Source organism: Ciona robusta, chromosome 10 (genome assembly GCF_009617815.1).
Source record: "Ciona robusta chromosome 10, ASM961781v2".
In the NCBI taxonomy this organism is placed as follows: domain Eukaryota; kingdom Metazoa; phylum Chordata; class Ascidiacea; order Phlebobranchia; family Cionidae; genus Ciona; species Ciona robusta.
Genome location: NC_143244.1, coordinates 6878858 through 6901905, shown reverse-complemented (window position 1 = coordinate 6901905; position 23048 = coordinate 6878858). Strand labels below are relative to the sequence as shown.

The 23048-nt window shown below is 34.8% G+C and overlaps 2 protein-coding genes and 1 long non-coding RNA gene across 7 annotated transcripts; 1 reads left to right on the top strand and 2 right to left on the bottom strand.

The window, feature by feature from the left end:
- Positions 1–368: 368 nt before the first annotated feature.
- Positions 369–1032, top strand: LOC149730285 (uncharacterized). The gene is made up of 2 exons (XR_016385817.1): positions 369–832; positions 885–1032. It is a non-coding gene; the product is annotated as an uncharacterized LOC149730285 (long non-coding RNA).
- Positions 983–10377, bottom strand: LOC149730284 (protein FAM91A1-like). Its single transcript, XM_089886268.1, is given in 19 exon segments — positions 983–1408; positions 1775–1841; positions 2116–2230; positions 2490–2688; positions 3074–3187; positions 3505–3711; positions 4000–4159; positions 4465–4616; positions 4948–5081; positions 5377–5465; positions 6325–6379; positions 6481–6586; positions 6788–6933; positions 7206–7359; positions 8427–8552; positions 8555–8625; positions 9059–9172; positions 9512–9689; positions 10113–10377. Coding segments are annotated over 19 exon segments (2385 nt in total). The 5' UTR covers positions 10182–10377; the 3' UTR covers positions 983–1279.
- A 608-nt stretch (positions 10378–10985) lies between these two features.
- On the bottom strand, positions 10986–22996 carry LOC149730283 (nuclear pore complex protein Nup153-like). Of its 5 annotated transcripts, none has more exons than XM_089886238.1 (26): positions 22800–22996; positions 22154–22250; positions 21800–21903; positions 21256–21340; positions 20813–20988; positions 20376–20483; positions 19877–20020; positions 19459–19506; positions 18940–19121; positions 18502–18563; positions 17900–18186; positions 17170–17230; positions 16735–16803; positions 15799–16513; positions 15351–15436; positions 14344–15087; positions 14015–14065; positions 13892–13951; positions 13641–13706; positions 13462–13518; positions 13313–13381; positions 12976–13077; positions 12405–12542; positions 12016–12096; positions 11754–11847; positions 10986–11425 (listed from the first exon to the last, which is right to left on the bottom strand). In XM_089886238.1, exons 1-26 carry the CDS (start codon positions 22884–22886, stop codon positions 11287–11289), a joined length of 3912 nt encoding a protein of 1303 aa, XP_089742364.1. In that variant the 5' UTR covers positions 22887–22996; the 3' UTR covers positions 10986–11286. The 5 variants fall into 5 exon arrangements, with proteins under 5 accessions (XP_089742364.1, XP_089742369.1, XP_089742366.1 ...); XM_089886243.1 differs by having other exon boundaries at positions 12405–12545; positions 22800–22994; XM_089886240.1 differs by lacking the exon at positions 13641–13706 and having other exon boundaries at positions 12405–12545.
- Between the last annotated feature and the right edge of the window lie 52 nt (positions 22997–23048).

The following is a 23048-nucleotide window of genomic DNA, read 5'->3' as shown; positions in this document are numbered from 1 at the left end:
AGATAAATAAAAAAATATGTGTTCCCACCTAAATTACTGTCCATGTTAGAAGCACAGTTACATTGAAGTAACCACAAACACATATTAATAGTGTACAGTTCACCATAAAACCTCAGTCAGTATTGTCGTTTTAACCTTAGTTGAACAGACCATAACAACTACCGGGTATCATGGAACCATTTATACACCAAACAATTTCTATAGTTAATTAAACGTTCAGTTCTTTAGACTATTGTCACAACCCTCATAAATCAAGAACTTTAAAGGGGATAATCTTAATTGTCTATTCGTTTACGATTTAATGTTGCATATGTTTGTATCTCATCCGGTTTGAGGTTTCAATTAGTTACGAATTTACGTGGAAAACGTCTGTCCTTTCGTTTCCTGCTGTGTTGCGGCTCTACTGTGAGAAGCTTTTATCACTTAAACGGTGACTTGCTTACAGTCGACACGTAGTTTTACTAACAGTCGAAGCATTGGGCGCAAGTATGACCATACAAAGAAACTGTATCAAAACGTCGCAGTTTTTTGCTGGTTATTTTCGTTCAACCCGTTTTCAAGGCAGCAAAGAATTAACTCTGGCTTGGTGGAAAACCTTGTAGGAGTAAAGGGAAACGTTTACAGTTTCACTTTGCCACTGCAGGTCTTACCGCTGAAGCAAAATCCACTGTGGTTCGTTTTTTTTATTCGTTGCGCTGCGATTTCACTCTTTCAACTGTTGGTCGAAATATATCCAGCCGTTGTTGCAGTGAAGTGATCAGCGTAATGCGCTACGTCATCAAAACTGCTTACGTCATTAAAATGTCTCGAAGAGGTTGACCGCGCACAAAAGGTAAGTTGTGGTAACACTTAGTAATAAATTTAAAATAATTTCAATCGTTTAGGCAAGTCAACAGTCAGCGTGACGTAATCTCCAAGCTAGTGACGCCATCATCAAGCTCGTAACGCCATATTCTACGTTAAATCAAGTTCAACCCATATGTGAAGAAATTCCGTATCGTTTATTGCAATAAAATAAAATACCCAGTGATACACGTTGTTATGTATACGCAAACAATTATTTACGCGGCTGATGTGTACGTTTATATGGAAAGGCAAGCTTTCATTACAAAAATATTGCGTCTGGAAAAAACGAGCGAGAACATCTCGCTTATGGCACAATTGCATGCGAAAAAAAGTGTTTCACGAGCATGCTTCATTTGGTATAAGCGCAGTGCAGGCGTTTTGAAAATGGCAACACTGTAAGGATATTGCACAGGGTGCTACATGGGATGCGTTGTTATTTGTTCCGCTTTAATGAATGGACTTTACTGCCGTCAAATATTAGTGTGGACATCGGAAACGGAACTTTGTTTTTATGTTTTGTCATCGTTAGTTTTGGGTGGACGGAGGGGTCACGCCACTCGTTCTGTGATACAAGTTAAATGAATTATAGTGTGGGGTAAGATGGGACACGTTTTCATTCTCTTTTATCGTCCCATTTCGTAGTAAACGAAAAATACAGAAAATGATAATTAAAAATGAATTTTGATTGTTTATCTTTACGTGGCAGGCAACTTAATGAGCTTTAACACGGCTGTTAACTCATGTCCAGTTACGATAAGTTACCACGTATATGTTACGAGTATACAAAACAGACATTCGTGTTAAACCGAATCGTGTCCCACCACAAGAGGATAAATGAGATACATTCATTCATTTTTAGAATAAGAATATTCATAAAATTGACAGTTTGTTCGAACAAACGTTAATAAAATTAAAACGAACTTCTTACTTGAGACTGAATAAATGATGTGACGTCTTTTAACAACTTTTCATTGAATTGAGCAAGCAACTTCAAACTGTGAATGGAAGAATATTAATAACTGATTATACTTATAAGCATAAGCAATGTCGACGTATATGTTTAAATGCTCCAATCCAATGGTCTCCTATGTGTTCTCCAAAATGTTAGCCATACAAAAGTAAAAACAATCACTAACAAAGTAACATATATGATAACTTGTAAGCGAGCATGAGGTGTATGAAACAGAACACCCGTGTTTATACCATCTGTTATAGCCCCCTCCCTCCGAAATAAATAACTTCTAGTCAATAGTACACATCATATCTCACCTTGCGTTGCTACAAATATTAGAAGCAACAAACCCACTGCATACTTCATGGTTGAGTGCTTCATCAAAAAGTGGAATTCCAAAGTTAATATCCAACAAACAATAGTCATCTTCAGCTGGAAATAAAATATTTTTTGGACCATAGTTTATTGCAGTAATTTAAAATTTAGGTATTTTCGGTGTATTTTTGAAGAAATAAAAATTTCAGTCACTTTCATAAAAAACCTTTAAAAACCGTGTTAAAACAACTTTCAATGCCCTGTCATGCGAGGATGATTAACTGAATTCAGTCTGTTACTGTATAAGATTGAACATGAATTAAAAATACTAAGATTGAAACATTAAATTTACATACCTAAATACTGTTCATCTTACCTTCATTTTTATCTTCACTGGATTTCGAGCTTAAATTATTGAGGAGAGTAACATATCCACATGTATGTTCAAGTGATAACTTATCAGATAATCTTGCGAGGATGGAAGATCCTCCCGCATCACCTGTTCCATGGGGATCTGAGGCAAGATGGAACGGGACGTAAACCTTCCGTGGGCGACAATTCTTCCGACTGTATCCCTGGATATTTAGAGTAAATTGATGTTACATGATTAAATATCATTGGTATTAAAAGTAGGTCAGTGGTTAGGTCCTTGCATCTTAACTGAAAGATACAGGGTCCAAAGCTTAATACTGATATAAAATATAGGCGTATTTGTCATTAGGCAAGTCACAAGATAAAAAAAACACATAAAATTTGGCACAGTGATTTGGCGATTGTATCATAATCAAAGGTAAATTAAAAGTTCCAACAAATGGAAACAATGAATAGGTACAAAAAAAATAAAAAAAATAAAAAAAAATTGAAAAAATAAATAAAATAATTTTTTAAAAAAAGTTTAAAAAAAAATTAAAAAATAAATAAAATAATTTTTTTTTAAAAAAACATGAAAGTGTTTCTCACCTGCACAAGAACTGGTGAGTTATGAAGTATTTCATGAATCATGAACATCACGTTGGATGATCTCGCCACCACTGGTTCATGGGTGAATGAGGTCACTAATAACTCATCGTAATCCTGTGAATAACGGTAATGTTTGGTGTGGATTTAACTTATTTATCTGTCAATAATAGTCTTTATAACATTGGTGTTCTGTTTCATACACGCTTACAAGTTACCATGTATGAAAAACTTGTTCTATTCTATATAGGTGAGGTCATATGGCCAGGTACATCAGGGCATTTAGAATTTAAGAACTAGAGTTAACCCAATTCTCTTCATTTTCTCCATTACTCAACTAAGGCTGACCTGTTATCCCACCAGAAATACCACACTACTCACCTTTTTCCCCTTTACTCCCCTTTTTCCCCATTAACCTCCAAAACAGTACTTACATTAAATACATCTGGCAGTGAAGAAAGTTGCGATTGAATCGGGAAAAGCACGGAAACGGGACCGGATCCGACAACCTCGTAGATGTATAACTTCATCCACACGGAGGCGATAACGGGTGATGTAGGCCCGATCATGTGGAACGAATCAGAATCGGAAATTATTCCGACTTCGCTGAGGGGTGACATTGCTATGGCTATGTGGTAGTTCTGTAGGAAGTAGAAAGAAATTTTTTCGTTTTTGCATGAAACAAAATACCAAATTAAAGCGTATAAAAGAAAAATAGAACCATTTGTTTATGAAAGAGTCAAAATCTCTATATAAAAATTTTAATTAAAACATCCATCGAAAAGCTTGAAAATTGTATGATTATGAATCGTTAATTGGTAGCACTGTAAAAAACACTCACAAACATTTGTTACCTATCCATTTAAGGATAAAAAAGCTTGATACTCATTTACATGACAATGACATCTATTATTTGTTTGTTACATCACCTTATTAAGCAACCTATTCATGGTTGGTCGGTCAAGACTCGTCAAACTTTCCGATCGTACGAGATCAAGTCCGATGCCTGCTTCTGTGATGTCATAATCATCATTATCACTCAAGTGTTGCGTCAGTTGTTTGTTTTGTCGAAGGGAAAGTATTGTTGATCTGTGTGGAGGGAAGATATGACATCGTTGATGACATCATCAAACAATATGGCATCATCATGAAATATGACATTATCAAGGATTAAAAAAGTCATTAACTTCTTTGAATACAGCAACGAAATCAGTTTGATGGAATAAAGTGAATGAAATTAACAACAAAACGACAGTTGTTAAACCAGCTAGAGGTAAAAACTACTTGAGTAAAACAGTCAAATAAAACAATGGCTGCCAAACCACAATACAGTTTAAATTAACTCGATTTTATGTCACTGGCAAATAACAGTCATTAAAACGACACCATCCCACCTTAACACAAGAGCATGTTGTTGGTATCTCCTTGCTTCCCCCTCCCACCCTGGCATGGTGTGTATCGCGTCCAACTCGTGGACAAAATTATCGAGTGATTCATCAGTTAGTTTGCCAACCTCGTATAATGTTACTGCGTGGTTCTTTAAACCCTGTGGGGGAGTGAATTAAAGTGAATGAATGAATGTAAATTGTTTATTCTTAAGTGGTTAAGTAGCGACAGTTGTTGTAACACGGTTGTTTTGTTTCATACACCTCATGCCCACTTATGAGTTACCACAATACCACGTATGTAACTTTGTGGGTGAATTTTTAAATTGGAATATTTTATTATTTTCTTTTACTATATGACTGACAATTTGGAGTTTTCATACCAAAATCAGCGCAATTTGGTAAAAAATCTATAAGTTTGTTAAAAACAAAGGTTAAAAAACATCCTCCTTTTAACAAGTGAACTTTCCGATTTAATAAATAGGAACTTACATTGGATAGATTTCCCATCATGAGGAACGCAGTTAACGATGAATCAAATAGAAACATTATACGTTTCCCATGGCGACAAGGGTGATGAATGGGTGAGGTGGGGGTGGGAAGGCTTGTTTGGCTGAACGCATCACCTAGTGGTGAACAAGGGTTATTGAAAGAAAATAATCTTTTAACGACTCATCTGGTGTGAAAAATGGGAATTCACTATGTTTTTCAGCCATTGAAAGATTACTTACATTATGCCTGGTGGCAGAGGTAACAGTATTCCATCTTACCCTACAGTACTATATTTGCTCCAGTAAATTAAGATAAGAGAAATACCTTTCAGTTAGAAACTTTAACTGTGGGAATAATGCAATAAAAATATTCCAAAAAACAATTGTAATATGCCTATGGGAGAATTATTGTTAAGTACAACAAACATACTCAAGTCATCCATTATAAGTGAATCCATGGATAAAGTATCGTGATCAATACTCCATGTTAGAAGTTTCCCATCTGACTTTCCAGGTATACTGTGGGTAAGAAAATATTAATACTATATACAGTGGCGCAGCCAGAAAAAAATAAGGGGGGGGGGGTTAATAAAAAAATGATCAAAAAATCTTTTTTTTAAATTATTTTTAAATAATTTTTTTATTTTTTGGGTTTATAAGGGGGGGTCGCAACCCCCTAAACCCCCTGGCTGCGCCACTGACTATATATAATCTATGTAGATGGTATACTGTATAGAAGGTTGGTGGTGTATGAATGAATGTAACTTTTTAGGTCCTAAAACACAAGTTAATAATAAAGAAATCCGAGGAAATCCGAGTTAATCTTGTGTGGAAAGACTTACAGGTATTATATTTCACATGGGTGGTATAATATGTATAAAAAATATAAATAAACTTTTTAGGGCATGTCTATAAGCACAAGTAAAAAAAGTAAATTATTTATTCTCAGATGGCGACACAACAAAATTTTTAAAGCACGAATACAAAAAAAGCACGAATACAATTTAGCGGACATTTATGACTAACTACAACAGTGGTTGAAAGCAGCATAAAGCCATATATTATTATGTCATATAATTACAGTGTCTAGTAATAAATTATAACTATATAGTTGGATTAGTGGACATAGTTGTTATTATGAATTAGTGATCTCTCTCATACTATTATACTGTTATAACAATATAAATAAAACTGTTCGAAATTTTGAAGTATTGTAGTATCCATATAACACAAAAATAAAAAAACTACTAGTCACCTATAAAACTATTATACTGGTATGAGCCTATGAGTATGACAATAAAAATAAAAACTATTAGGAATTTTGAAGTGACTATTGTGGTATTTATATAACACAAAATTATTGCTAATGTTATTTTACCTAATATTGTCTGATCCAGAGTCTGAAATTTTCGAATGTTTGTGTAGCGTTGAATCTGTAGAAAAAATTATTAATTTGAAAATTGTTGTTGAATTTAGAATTTGGTAAAAAAGTTAAAGATAAGAGTTTTTGTTTTAGTATTCCAGCCTAATATACCTTGCTGAAGTTTTTCCCTCCATGTATAATGCATCTTAACCGTAGTTGGTTCATCGTTGGTGAGAATCTGCGCGAATCCCAAACGACAGAAAAGAGAAATTGCTCTCTGTGAAAACATTATGTTTAATTTGGATTAAATTAAAGTCTCACAGGCAGTTTTAAACTCAATACTCTAAATGAAAAAAAAATCATTTACAAAATTACATTTTTGGTAAATGCTAGACAGGCTCACAGGCATGAGTGTATGAAACTGTAGTTGCTCTTGCTCCGTCACACGAAAATAAACAAGTTAGAACCAGCCACATACCTTAACCATGGATTTGCTCGTATCAAGAATCTGTGAGAGTTCGGCAACCGTTGTTCGTTCGTCGATCGAGATAAAGATCTTATAAAGCAACGTTTCAAGGTAATCTCCGAGGACTCGGTTCATGACAAAACCCTCAAGTGGTGGGACTGAAGAAATTGAAAATTTTAAATAAAAAATATACTATCCAAGTATATTTCAATTTCCGCATTATGCAATGAGGTTCCCTATGTTTGACAACTATGAGTGTAACTGCATTTTAGTAATGCCTTCCAAAGTTTAAAAACGGCATTTCACAATAAAACCCATTTTTTCACCAAAAATAAAAAAAAACTTGTTGCTATTGGTTACTAATGATTTACACATAAACACAACATAACTTGTTGCTAGGGATTCCAAACATAAACATAACATAACTCACCGTAAATTCTCGTTGAATCTTCAATAGGAATATGAAGGTAGATGAGACCTCTGGTGTACAAACTATGTATAAGGTTGATACTGATGCTGCTTGCTATGCGAGGTCCACAATCTATCAAGCTGTCAATCAAATCCTGCATCCTGGGACTACATCCCTGAGAATAGAAGAGATAATTGTTTTATTCACGAAAAACTGAATTAAATATCTACAGGGCAATAATGTTTGTTTAAAGTAATTGGCCAAGTCTGGCCTATATTTTGAGCCATGTTACATGTCTTACTTTAGAAATTGAAATAAGATAGAAATAAGTAAATGACTTTGGGGTAATGACTCAGGAGTCAACTTTTGGCTAAATTCCATGACCCCTGGTGTGTCGTGCCATATAACCTCACCCATATAGAATCCATGAAACACTAATTATGTAAATGAGTACAATAATAAATGTCTGCAGATAGACTGTTTCACAGCTTACTACGTATAACGGGGCAATACAAATACTTCGGACAATGACCTCACAGCTTGTGAATTTAAAACATAAATATATATAATACAGTAAATACACCATTGAAATTAACTTATAAAAACAAAATCATGGCTACTAAACAACATTCACCTAAAGACATTATATTACTTTAAATCGAAAGTCAGTTTGTATAAAACACACACTGTTGTCAACGAACATATATTGTAGATTAGGAAATGATTTACTTGACTGAGTGTCTTAATCTGGTATGTGACTCATGTATAAGCACTTGTGTCTACCCTACTGAGTTAGTATAGTGATGTAATACTCTTGTTTCAGAAATAATATTTCTATTAATTTCTAGGGTGACATCTTGACTTAATTATAATACAGTTACACTAATTGGCATTATACAAAGGGAATCTAATTGGGAAAAGTGGTGAATACATTCAACTAGAACGGACATCGCTTCAACCCAGTTGTTGCTAGTTGGTTGTATCACCCTGGGTGTCAAGGTAATGGGTCAACTATGCCCTAAAACTCAGGACCCATAGCATTGAAAACACTGTAGGACCTCACCCACAGAGAACAGAATAAATGTACCCTACTTTATCCTTGTGTGGCCGGAAAACGACAGTCGTTATAACACAGGTGTTCTGTTTCATACACCTCGTGCCAGCTTAGGAATTACCAAGTATGTTACTTTGTGGGTGATTATGTTTTATTAAACAGTATTTTTAGGTTCAAAACCAACTTACTTTCATGTCTTCTTCCGTAATAAATCCCACGCACACAATCCACCACGGTTGTAACGGGATATCTACAGGAACTATTGGCAGATATTCCCGCACATTTACAATTCTCTTCATTGACATTATCTCTTGAACTTTCGGTTCAAACGACATCTGTTCATTAACTCAATATATTGGTTACGTCCAATCCCAAGCACACGGAGACCTGGAATTGAAAAATGAATTCGTTTTGGTACGAATAATAAAACTTTCGAATATATAATTTATTTGGTTAAAACAGGCAAAGTGTTACAATGTTTTTATTTAAATTTTACTTGAATTGAAAATGTAAACAAATTATTTTGTAATAAAACTAATTTTCAGTATATATATATACAATTAGAAAGTGGAAAATATTGTTTAAGAATTTAAAAAGCAGATTGTGGGAAACATATATTTTACAAACATTTCAAAATGCAGAGAAGCAGAGAGAGTTAAACACAAAATCCTGTGAAACAAATTTCACACTATCAGTAATGATGTTTTTTGTTTACTGAGTGATGCCGTGCAGAAAATACCAGGGTTGGCCTACCTACCCTGCCACCCAGGTTTGGTGCCTATACCAGATATTAAATAACATGCAATCATAAACAACTCACAATCAGCAGCAGTAAAGTTAGGAAGTGAATCGTAACTTTTGAATTGCATCATAATACCTTCCATCATGGTTAAGTAATATGAAAACGGAGTGACACGTAAACCAATCATTTTTTCTGCAGATATAATTAATATTACATCAATATATATATTTACTAAATTAAATATGGTATATATGCTTGTATGAATAATTAAATGACTTCACTTAATAAAACTTGTGTTGCACAGCAACGATAGTCGTATAACACAGGTGTCATGTTTCATTCACCTTGTGCCCGCTAAGAGTTGGTACATATGTATGTAACTTTGTGGGTGATTGTTTAATTATTTTTGTGAGCAATATTTTCCATAAGGGACCACTATGTTGGAGTAATCTATATATAACATATAGAATCTATATATATAACAAACTATATAACATAACAAACATAACGAAAACAAAGAAAGCAACTGACCTTGCAAATGATATGGATACAGCATAAGATGTCGCCTACTATGGTTCATTAGTTTGTTGTAATATGCTCTTTCATCATCAAAAACATGGCGTACGGCTGATGTTTTGTATCGAAGCTGGTTACGAATACTGTAGTTGAACAACATGCGGTCATATTCCTCTTTTGAATGACTCAACGCCTAGATTAAAATTTGTTTACTTGTATGTTGTTTATTATATGAATGAATAGGATAAAAGAAATTTTATTTATCTCCTCAAAAACGATAGCAAAGATCATGTTATTTAAAGAACGCAGTGAAGGGAATCAACAGCAAAATAAAAGTTGTTAAAACATGGTATGGATAAAAAGTGTGGAGAAGAGTGTCAAATAAAAAGCAAGGCTGAGAATGAATGTAACTTGGGTTGGAGCAATTGCCGTTAAGTATCTTGCCCAAGAACACTACATACATAAAACAAACCCACATAGTTAAGAAAGTGATAACTTGCAATTGAGCACGAGGTGTATGAAACATAACACCCATGTTATAACGATTTTCGTAGAATTAAATATACATTTTGCGACTTGAAACGTTTTACGACATTTTTAAAAAGTAAAAACACACCGATTTAATCTGCTCCGGTAAAGTTTTCCAAATACATCCCTTCTTCATGCACGCTTCGACTTCGTTCATCGTATATTGATTGAACGACAGATCACTACCTCAAAACTTATACAAAATCGGCAACGAGATGGCGTAAAATTGATGTAAATTTGTTTACAATAAGAAACCCAACACCCAGAAAACAAAACTTCAAAATCTCACCAAAAAAATCCCCGATTCGGTTCAGTGCATTTGGGTATTCTAAGAACACGTGACTACATAAACACCCATAGTGCTGTTTTAAAAGTGAATAAAACTTGCTCTAAACGACACTCAATAGTTGTATAACATGTTTTATAACAGCAGTTAATTACCAGTGCAATTAAACAACCAGCGCGTCAATCTATGTTTAACTTCTTACGTCTAATATTTAATTAAAGTCTGCACATTGAAATGTTTGCAATAAAGTTTGACCCACCGCGGTGTATACTTCTAGTTACTTATAATCACTGTCTGCATTGACATAAATAATCTGTGTGTTACAGTGTTCAAATATGTTTGTCAGTTTGCTTGGTACAGTGGTTAATGTAAAGAGATTAACATGATTGATTTTTTCCCTTCGGTTCAACCGCTCGTCTACAGACCAGAGGATACGGGTCCGACGCTGCCACCATAGTACTCTATTAGAGTGTAGCCTACTATGCTGCCAATGTTGTGTACGTATGTAAACTAAACACCAATGTTATACCGACTACCGTTGCTCTGCCACGCGACAGTCACTTCCATTCATACACAAATTCTGACATTTTGACTATATATCTACTCTATCCATGATAAAATGACTGGAGCTAAATGCTTCTTACAAACCCCTAACATTTTTCAAAACCCCCATAGTAGTACAAAGAAAGCATTTATTTGCGAATTACAAGGACTGATTTCAGCGGTATATGTACACGACAGGCATCAATGCGTCACGATGCCATTAGATTCCCGGTGAGCCGGAAAACAATAAATACGGCAGATGTCATACAAAGGAACTAAAACCGCAATGTGGGGAAAAGACATTATTTGTTTTGGTACGACGGCTGTTAGAAAATCGAGGCAGTGTAAAGAAGTACAAAATCTGAAAACTTCGTCGTGCATTTAGGCGCGCAAAAGACTTGTAGATTTGTTGCACTGTTTGAGTTAATAGGTTCTAGGGCTTTTTTAAACGTCGATTTGCTTTTTTGTAGGTTCTTTGGCCGACAGGAGTGCTAGAACGACCTGCTGGTTTGGATGACGCTGTCCCGATACTAAACATCGTATTGCCGCTGTTTTGTGGCGGTTGTGAGGCACTGGAAAGTAAAAAAAACATTTTGTAATCTTAGAACTGTAAAAAAACATGAGCAGAGGGTACAGGTTCGAGACTAAACGCTGCTAGTGCTACCATTGTGGGGGTATGTGTCATGAGGCAAAAAGACAATCAACTAAAATTGGTTTAACCAAGTGGTCACAAACGGGTTGTCAAAATTGTAATCACACACCAAGTTACATTATATTATTGATTAAATATAAGGTTAAATAAGTTACATTCATTCATGTAAACTTTAAATCAATCCAAGCAGCAAGAAATCCAATAGTACACTATTGTATATATATAAAATGTATATAGTATTAACAAACCCAAATGCAAAAGATGTGTTCTGTGGTGCAGGTGGTTGCACAGGCTGTGTGTTGGCGAACATACCAGAACTTGACTGGGCTCCAAACTGAAATCCTGTAATGCAAAAGTAAGAGAAGTGAACATGAATACCAAAACCAGGTGTAAGTATAAAATAATACAAGTAAAAAAAACAGTTTTAAGGCAACCTGCTATGTATATAATACCAGAAGGGTAATTTTAGAAAACAAAAGAGTTTAAATAATACCAAACTAAGCTACAAACCTGCAGACGGTGTGTTTTGTTGGTTGCCAAATACAAAAGTAGAAGGGGTAGGTGTTGGTGCAGTTTGAGCAAACTGGAAAGCTGTGTTTAATAAAAGTCATTTTAAATGTTTATACATAGGCCTGATGTTGAGGGTGCCTAGGGTGTCATGTAAACCCAACTTTTGAAATAGAAGTGACATCATATGTTTTATCACTTCAGTTTCAAGTCTAAAATACTTTTTACCATGCTGTAAGGTGTCTATACAAATAAGTCGAGTCAAAACATACATTATTCCATAAATTAATAAATGAAATTTCCTATGTTTGGCAAGTATAAATTTAAAAAATTACATTCCGTATTTTATTGTGTTCGTTTTTGTCATATCTATACTATTTCTATGTTAATACTTGTTGGTTTTTCGATTGGAGGCGCTGTGGCACCAAATTGAAAAGCAGGTGTGCTGGTTGGTTTTTGTTCGACCACATTTTCCTTCGCACCAAACTGAAACACTGCGGGTTTGGACATAGTACTTCCAAATGCTGGTGCTGCTGAGGGAATGAACAATATGTTGGTGACAGGAGATTATGCAACATAGCATAGAAGTAACGTTACGAGTGCCTAGAGTGACAAGCATCCCAAATTTCGAACAGGGGTGACCAAATTTCGAACAGGGGTGACCAAATTTCGAACAGGGGTGACCAAATTTCGAACAGGGGTGATCGTCACATCGATCATATGGTTTAGCACTTTAGTTTAAACATAAAACAGCCTTTCTGTTAATCTGCTGTTAGGTGTCTATACCAACAAGCAGTGCTAAAGTATATTGCGTCCACCTCACTAATCAATGAGGTTCTCTATATTGTATAACTGCATTTTATCAATATTACCCTACACTTTATAAAATGAGATACTACCAAAGAAAATCAATTCAAACCTCATGAATACTTAGATTTATTACATATGTTAGTTTATCATTACCTTGGCTATTTGAACCAAAATTATTTTCTTTTTGTTGAAACATATTGGTTGGTTTTGATTGGCTGGCCCCAAATTGAAAAGTAGGTAAGGCAGTTGTGTTAGCTGTAAAATAAATGGCAGAACATTACTTCATGATGAGAATTAAACACCTCTAAGATTCCCTAGGTACTTAATAAGATAATGCAGTGATTATAAATTGTTACATACAGTCGCTGGTGTAACAAACAACTTTTTAACAGAATTTTTTAAGCTTTTTAGAGAAGCATAGTTACTTAATGATTATTTTTAAATGTTTAACAATCTATAACTATCTGCATTTCTAACTTTTTTAAGTTACCTGCAGCTGTGGATTGACCGAAATTAAAACCAGTCTTTGGCTTTTGCTGTTGAGGGACTGAAGCTGGAGCTGTTGGGAAAAATAGAAAGGATAAATATATTTCTAAAACAGCTCTTCTCGGAAATTCCTTTGCTTAATAAGTTTAGTACCTGCACTGCTAGATCCAAAGGCAAATGTAGGAGCTGCTGGTTTATTCTCAAGTTGACCTGAATGTATTGGTTTAAAACAAAAAGGCAACAAAAGGAATATTTACAAGGGTACACAATGCCTAAATACCACCATGGTTATTCAAAGAATAGGTGCCTCTGTATTTAGGAATATTTCTTACTTGTATCTGGTTTAGGAGCCGCGGCACCAAACACAAACGGAGCAGCTTTTGGTTCAACAGGATTAGCTGCAGTGAGAATATGGATTGCAGAGTTTAGAAAAGTTTTAAAAACTTGGGTTAAAAACAAACATTGATGCTTTCGGTTTATCTTGATTTAGGCAAAATTTTGTTTTATTCTTTGTTTAACCCAAAAAGTGAAAAAAATCTTATAAAATTTGAGACAAAAATCTAGTTGAAAAGTTCCCACTTACCAGGTTTGCTACCAAAACTAAATGAAGGGGGAGAAGGTTTGGGAACTTCAGTGGTTTTACCTAAAGTGAAATTTAGTTGTTATTTTATTTTAAAGTTAGATAAAAAAATAAACAGAAACTAACTTTGATTTGCTCCGAAATCCAAGTTCTTGTTGCCAAAGGAAAATGTGGGAGCTAAAAATATGGATTTTTTTAAAAGTAACCTAAAATATTATAAATAGATAACAAATTGCGTGTTACCATATATGTAACTTTCCAAGTGATTATTTATCTATATACTACTTGTGTTCATTCTATGTGGGTGAGGTCCTACAGCGTGGCACGCCAGCCCAGGAGTCCTAGGTTTTAAGTTAGAATTGGGCATTGCATAATATAATAACCCCACACAAATATGCAAAACAATCAAGAATATATAATTAAATTTTATTATCACTCTCAACATACTCACATACCTGTTGCCTTATTTTCTGCCACCACAGTGGTCACTGGTTCAGCAACTTTAATTTGTGTTGGTAAGCTTGCAGGTTGTCCGAATGTCGTGGTTTGATTTGAACCAAACATTGATGCTTTTGGTTTTTCTTGGCTTGAACCAAAACTTGGTATTTTTGGTTTTTCTTGATTAGAATCAAAATTTGGCAGTTTTGTTTTTTCTTGGTTTAAGCCAAAAACTTGTGCTTTTTGCTGGTCTGGTTTAGCTCCAAACATCGGTACTTTTGGTGTTTCCTGGTTCGACCCAAAACTTGGTACTTTTGGTTTTTCCTGGTTCGACCCAAAACCTGGTACTTTTGGTTTTTCTTGATTTGCGCCAAAAATAGGTGTTTTTGCTGTAGTCAGTGGTTTAGCAATGATGCCAAAATTTGAACCACTTATAGTAGGGGTTGTAGCACTAGTGACTGCTGCTACTTCCTCACATTTTGTGTCATCGCTTTTTCTCTTACTTGACACCGTTTTATCCGCTGACTCAGCACTTTTTTCCTCCGAGGGTTTTGCTGCGGGCACTCCAAATTTGAACCCACCTGATTTAGGGAGCTGTATAGATGGCTTGTTATCACTCTTTGTCATGGCTGGTGTAGAATTAGTGGGGACTCCAAACTTAAACTGGGTTTTTGTTGTTGAAGTGTCTTTAGAGGTTTCAGTAAGAGGCGCGGAGGTAAATCCAAATTTAAAAGTTGCTTTGGCAGCAGAACTGGTTTGTCCTGTAAATTTCAAGAGAACATGAAACAATAACTTATGTATTCTTGTGTGGCAGGGCAATGACAATTTTTATAACACGAATGTTCTGTTTCATACACCTCGTGCCAGCTTATGAGTCACCACGTATGCAACTTTATGGGTGATTGTTTTTGTGTATGGCTGACACAAAAAAAAACATTTTTATTAAATTTCTGTGAAAATGGTTTTAAGAATAAAGATTTTCAACACAATATATAAAGATAAAGTTCTCAAATCTGTGTATTACCAGGTTTAGGGTTGGTACATGCAATACATGTATTGCAATCCCCTTTGTTTTGAACCATACACACATCGCATTCCCATGATGGCAATCTGAAACAAAATATATTGTTTATCATAAAGGTATTTCGTGGTAATTAAAATTCTTTGTTTCGAAATGTCTTGCCCAAGGACACATTTGTCCACAATGGTGGCAGCGTTAAACCTTGATCCCCATAACCTCTAGACTAGAGGCAAGTGCCCCACCCACTAATCATGGTGTACAAATAGTAAGATAAGGACTAACAATTTCTTTTTCAGAACGACTTACTTTTTATCAGACTTAATATAACGTTAACTTATATTTGTAACTTGCCAAAAAATCAAATATTTATTTTTATTAAATTATTTAAATACTTCCTTAATATGTCATTGAAGCCTCGAACATTTTTTTAACAAATTACATAATTACTCACTTTTTATCTGATGCTTTGACATCATTGGGTTTGATTGGTGATATGATAATTGCACCAGGACGCGTGGTTTCACATGCTGCACATTTCTGTTTATCCTCAGTATTATGCAGCATACACACCATACACTCCCATGTCTTGCTTTTGGGGAAACTCTGAGATACAGGTCCGCCAAATTTAAATCCTGATGTTTTTTCGGAGGATACTTGTTTTGTGGATGTTGTGGATCCAGGTTTTGGTGCAGTGCATGCTACAGTAGTCACAGCTGTAGCAGCAGGGGCACCAAACGAAAACCCCTTGCTTGGCTGTGTTAATGTATTAGCCGAAGCCCCCGGTCTAGGCGTTGTACACGCAGGACATTTATCAAATTTAGGATCATTCATCAACATACATCCGTCGCATTCCCACTTTTTCTCTCCAGTTTTCGGCGCCCCGAAAGAGAAAGTTACTTTGCTTGTTTGAGCAGCTGATTTCGCGCCAAACTCAGATTTACTGCCGGGTTTAGGCGACTGACAAGCCTCACAAGAAAGTCTTGAGTTAGCATTCATTATCATGCATGTATCACATTCCCATTTGTCAGTTGTCATTTTGGGGGCCATAAAACCACCAGATGTGTTGGTTTGAGCCAGGGGTTTCGCAGTTATGGGTTTTGGACCAGGTTTAGGGGTTTCACACGCTTCACAGCTCTTGGTTGTCGGTTTTAAAGGTGTGCTGTTACCTGTGAAGTAAAATACATTATATATTGTGTACATGGTTGTAATGTTAGGGGTAAAAATTATGATTATATCCTCTCACCCAATATAATACATTATATATCATATGTCATGGTTGTAATGTTAAGGGTACCAAGGGTGCCATGTCACTTTTTATTTTAGGTATTTTAATAAAATAGATAAATTTAAAATTATGATATGAAAACAATTGAAAATATCCTCTCACCCAATATATCCATCACACCACCTTTCTTTAGTAATGGAGAAGGCTTGGCTGGAACAACTGGGGGAGTTCCTTTATATTGAAAAAGAAGTGTAAGTAACAAATTGTCAAATTATATATATATATATACTTCTATATATGTTTATACATTACACATATGTACACAAACATCTCAATTATATGTTGTAGTAATTTTTTTTAAAAAACATTCTTATAAAAATATATAAAACAATAAAATTATACATATATATAATGTATATATAGTAGGGTGGGGGAGATGGGGCACACTCGCATTGTATTTTCTTGTGTCATTTGGTAGTAAATATTTGGATATTATGTGCTGAAGGTGTCTTCCTCACCTTAATGTATTTATTTAATGCAAACATTCGAACTAGATGTTACAGTATACTCAAAAGTCAAACCCCTAAACTAAATCACCTTCATTCATTTTCTTTCCTTCATTAACAGAAGTGTTTGGTGAACTAAACCTGAACGTGGGCTGGAAAAATAGATACATTTAAATATATTTCTGTTGTTTTAAAACAATTGAACATACAGCAAATAAAAATAAGAAATCTGCTGTTTAAAAACATAACCAGCTACAATATTCTTAAACAGTTAAATATTATTAATTAAGACCATTTTTTCAATACCTTAACTTTTAGATTCAGCTTAAACTTTTTAACAATCTTTTGTTACTAAAGTAAACTAAAAACTTTTTCTATAATAGACACAGCAGACCTTGACTGTAAAGTTAGTATTGTTGTGCAATTTGAATTGAACATTTACAAAGGCAATGTTCCACAGGGTAAATCATTTACATTTGATGTGAAGCAGATAGTAAATGTAGCCAATGAGTAAATAATGTTACCACAGCGTAACTTAAACTAATAAACAGTTACTATAGCAAATCAACTTTCAAAACATAACACTTTATTCTTAGATGTCTGATCTATTTACTACAACCTTTTTGAACATTTTTTAAAACTTTACCAGTGTAAAAAGGGTTGGGATCACTGCCTATATTTATATATATATATTATATACATATATATATATATATATATATATCAGTTTTAAACAATTTTTCATTTTTCTACTAAACAAAGTAATGGATTACATGTACAAGCTTACAACAATGTTACAGATATAACAGAAAAATACTCACTCCATCACTTGTGGGGGTAGTTGTACTAAGCGTGGCCTGCGCTGTGGGCGAGGCGAATTGGTACATCGGCTGTTTCGGGACAACGGATCGCTGCTGGGGGGGTCTTGACACGGCGGGGGTTGATGTGCTGCCGGGGCGACCAAAGTTAAAAGAAGGGAGGTTGGATGAGAGAGTGAGAGGAACGGAGGGGAGTGGGAGAGGAGGAAGATCGTCTTCCTCTTCTTGTTTCTTTGTGGAGTAGTGGGAGGTCGTTTTACGAACCATCTTGCCCCCGGAGCGCATACCAGCTGAAAGGGTAGAAGCAGATAATGGTATGGAGTTTAATGTGTTGCAGACTGTTGGGATAAACGTAGGCTATATACATTTTTCATCATATTTAAACCCTTTTTAAACTGTGCCCATAATTGAGTTAAAGTTTAATTGTGGACCCTGTTAACATCACATAACAGCAACAAGACAAAATGCAGGATTATAAACTTAAAAACTGATTTTTTGTAAGGTATTAAATTTTGATGGGCCAACTTTGGCCGAACTGAGGTTCCTTGGCATGCCTCACAGTGGGACCTCAACTAAGTAAAAATCCAACAATAATATAAACTTACCACTTGATGAAAGGGAGGCGATGGGAGCTGGAGGTCCATGAGGAATATCCGTGTTTGGTGGGCTGTGTGGTAATATGAGATGATTTGTAAGTTACACATTAGAAAACTGTTTAAAATTGTAAAGATTTTAGTTCTTCTAAACCTTTGGGATGCATATTACTGAAGGGTTTGCAACTCAAATTACAGATGTTAAATTTTAAGGCTTTTTAAGTAAAATCCAGGGTGACATTGTTATAATGCAGGTTATTTTTTATAGTTATTGAAGAACAAACTTTGGCCCTGTTTGTTTGTATAAACATCTAACAGCAGAGTAAAGCATTTTTTTCGGCTACAGAACTGGGGAACCAAAACACATTGTCCCTGTTTAAAAAATGATGTCACACAGACACATCCCCGAACATTGCGGCTAAGCTGTAAATCAAAACAATTGAAACTCACGGTTGGGACGTTGCAACACGCTTGGCTATCGACCATGTGGCTGATTCCTTACTCAGTGGTATGTTTGGTGATCGAACACGTTTTGTTGCTTCTGCCATCGACACCATACCAGTGGTTGGGGGTTTATTGGACGATAGAATAGACGGACCAATTGTTTTACGACGCATTGATTGTCGAGACAACTAAAGGAAAATAAGTTTTTTTTAGATTTATTGTCATATTTAGGAGAGATTTTTACATTTATCCATTTTTAATACCTTTTTAATTTTTTTAAATCTCCTTTAAAGAAAAAAACATTAAATGAATGAATATAAACATAGATGTCAAACCTAGGGTTGCAGGCAATGCAGACATAGCATATACTAGTAGTTCTCAGCCGCTGGTCAGTAAAAAGGTTGAGCATCACTGGCATATACAAAAGCAACAAAAGGGATTGTTGTTTCAAAACTTGCATTTCTATCGAGTGAAGTGTCATGCCCCCTAATCTTTCTTCAGAATAAACAATCAAAGTAAACTTACCATAGATCTGTTTATAGGAGCTTGGTGGGTGACTATTCTCTTTGCATCCTGGGTGAAATATATACTTGTTAGGTATTTCAAAAAACCATTGGGTTGGAGCAAAGTGTCTCGGCCAAGCAGACGTATATTCAAGCTAATCTGCCACGGCACCAGAGAAATACTTATAGGGCTAAGTTGTAACCTTGTAGGTGAACAGAGTAGTTTCTATTTTACCGAGCATAATTATATATGTATTCCATTTCCATTCTATGTGGGGAGTTCCATTTCCAAGACAATAATACCCTTGGATTTAGGCCAGAATTGGCCCAATACCCCTAACTATATATAGCCTAAACAACATATCTTAGCACATTTTATAATCACAACAATTACATAAGTTTTCTATACAATACATAAACATAAACAATTATCTGCTTACATTTAGTGGAGTCGACATTTTCTCGAGGGTTGTCAATATTTTCCTCGCTGTTGAGCTCATTGGTGCACCTCTAGTGGTCACATTAAGCGAGGATTCATTTGCACGAGATTTCGACCTCACTTGTACTTTAGTGGCTTGTGGGATCTGGAAATAAAAAAGATTACTTATATTTTAACTCGGGGGGCAAAACTTTTATAAATTTGTTTGGCACTGTGCCACAGCTGCTAGCAAGCCTGTCAAAATAAAGAGGTTTCTGGTTCAAGGCTCGTTGTTGCTACCATTGCGGACGGGTGTATTGTTGTAGCTAAAAGTTAGATAGTGAACAGTTTACTTGTTTGCACAAAGTTGAAATAGGCTAATAAAAAATTTATGTAAAACTTCATACACATTTTGTATACCCTATTTCATGCAGTATGCTTATATTTCCCAAAGGAATGCATATTTTTTATAAAACTTTTTGGTCATAATTCTTGAAATAAATTCAAAATGTATATCTTACCTTATATGGGGAGGGCTGGTAAATGCTGTTCCGTGATTGGTTCATTGCTCCACCATACGAGACACGCCCAGAATAAAATGAACTTTGTTTCGCGCTTGGTGTTAAACCCTACATAGAGACAATATATAACTACCATATGTTCAAATTTCTTTTTTTTTACCGCCAAATCGGATGACAAAGAAAATAAACCAAGGACCATCTTACCCCAACCTAATATATACAGCAGAACAAGATGCACTAAAATATCTAACTATCTGCTGTTTATTTATGCTCTGATAAATATGCAGGGGTTGCAGCAACCCTTAGATTTTCAAATTCCAAAATCAATTTATCTCAAAAATGTTCTTAAAATTTCAAAGCTATTCTTACAGTAACCTATGTTAGTTTGGCAACTCCTAGAATTTAAATAAATCAACGTCACTGTTTGTTTCCCATACCACATCACTTGCTAACAACGATGAGTTGAACACGGGACCGTTCCGCTCCGTTGGTTGCTCCGTGCTGCCACCTAGGGATGACCAAAGGCTCGGGGCTTTTGGTTTCTCGTTTAAATTGCTTCGAGAACCCGGTTGCGACGAACAGCCACTAGAGGATGCTACAGAGGAAGTTTCAGCTGGGGCGAAAATAAATAACGTGAGGTTGGTGGAAAAAATATGATTTTATTGGCAGAATTAATAGTATTAGTATTGGGGCAATGGTAGTCGTTATAACACGGGTGTTCTGTTTTATACACCTCGTGCCAGTTACAACTTACCACATATGTAACACTGTAGATGATTATTTTTGTTTCATGGCAGTATATATCCATAAACTACACATCAACTATAAAAGTTACATACCTTATAAAAACTAAAGAAACACAAAGAAACATACAGTTTACCTCTTTCCAATGAGAATGGACTTGACTTTTCTTTAAATTGAGATTTTCCAAAAACTTTTTTAAATTCATCTTGATTTAGTGACTTCTGTTAACGAAAGGAGGAACGTCATAACTATTTGATAAACATGTTATATATATAGCTGCAATGACCTTTATTATACAAATCATAAGATTAGTAGGATTAGTAGCCTTTTGAAATGCATGATTGTACTATAACAAGAACTTTTGTCTACAAAAATTAAAGTGATGCAGTCAACTATATGAATATTTTTGAGCAAGAAAACGATAAGATTTGAATTTAAATGCGCATACATTTGTACTACTTATTGCATAAGCACACATATTTGAGCATCCACACACATATTTGAGCATTTTTGAGCTATTTTTATTGAATTTGTTATAAATTAATGAACCTATCTATCCTAGCATTGCGGGGTTCTATTTCCTAACCTCTGGATTAGTTACAGCTGCGCTATCCACTCTGCTATAGCAGTACGGCACCAGACGATATGTATATTTTAATTCAAAATGTCCCTATATTTACCTGCACTGGACTTGGAATATTTTCCTGCAGTTTTCTCTTTGTTGATAAAGAAGGGCAAGCTAATGGAGATTCAAATCTTGATGTACTTGTTTGATCTTCAGTATCTGGGTAATAAAAAAGATTTAAAGTTTAGTATTTATATATAGAATAATATGTTATACTGTTGGTGTTTCACTAATAAAATAACACTTACAGAAAAGAAAAGCTAAAAAAATGTGTAAATACTAAAGACATGTAAAAATGTGGATAAAAAAAGACTTGTAAAAAAGTGGATATTGCTAGTTACTTGCAAATTGAAATTTTACTGGGCCCTGCCACCCTAGGTTTGGTGACTATGATTCCACTCACACATACCTGCGTCTACTGATGTTTCCGCTGCATCATTACTTTGCGTGAACCAGTGTGAAGAGAACAAGTTTTTCACCGAGTCTGTTACTCTTGTAAAAATTGACTGAAACAAAAATACAGCAGGTTAAAAAGATTATTTTATAATAAAATTCAAGTTCCGGTGACAGAAATTTAGCGTTGTTTTATTAGAAGATTTACAAGGTTGTGTCGCAGTTGCAATAACTGTTAAAACAATTCGTAATTGCCCATTTGAACCTTGTAACATGATGTCATTTTTGACTGTGTAAAATAGCAGAAAAAGGTGACAAATAGTGCGACACCAGCCTACCAAGTGAACAGCATACTTTACAACTGTTTTTAAAGATTTTTGTAATGTTCAGGATTTAGTGGGACTATGGAATGTCCAGTTTCAGAAGTATAAGATTTTTTTAAATTTCTTGGAGGATACAGGTGAAATCAAAAAAATGGTTAAAACAGAAAATTAAAAAACACAATCCAAAAATGTAGCTGCTAAACTCAAATACTAAAACTGCAAAAAATACATTTTACAAGTAGGAAGAGTAGTGTAAGTGTTGAATACTAATATTAATTCAAATTTAAATACATTAGCAATAATTTTATGTGTAAAATACATTATTTGAAGAGTTCCCACCTTTTTAGGTGGTCTGCTGTATGGTTTTCTTGTTTTAGAGCTGCGTTTTTTAATTTTCCCACCACCTTTTTCAGCTTGGTTTTCCATTTTAATTAAAACCAATGAAATTAATGAACTATGTTTGACTATGTACAAATTTACCCTACCCCGGACGTTTACAGGCGAAAATACTGAAAAATTGTAATTGTTAATAGGAATAATACCTATAAAACGGCAGTGAATTAATTAAGTTTCATTAAATACAAGATA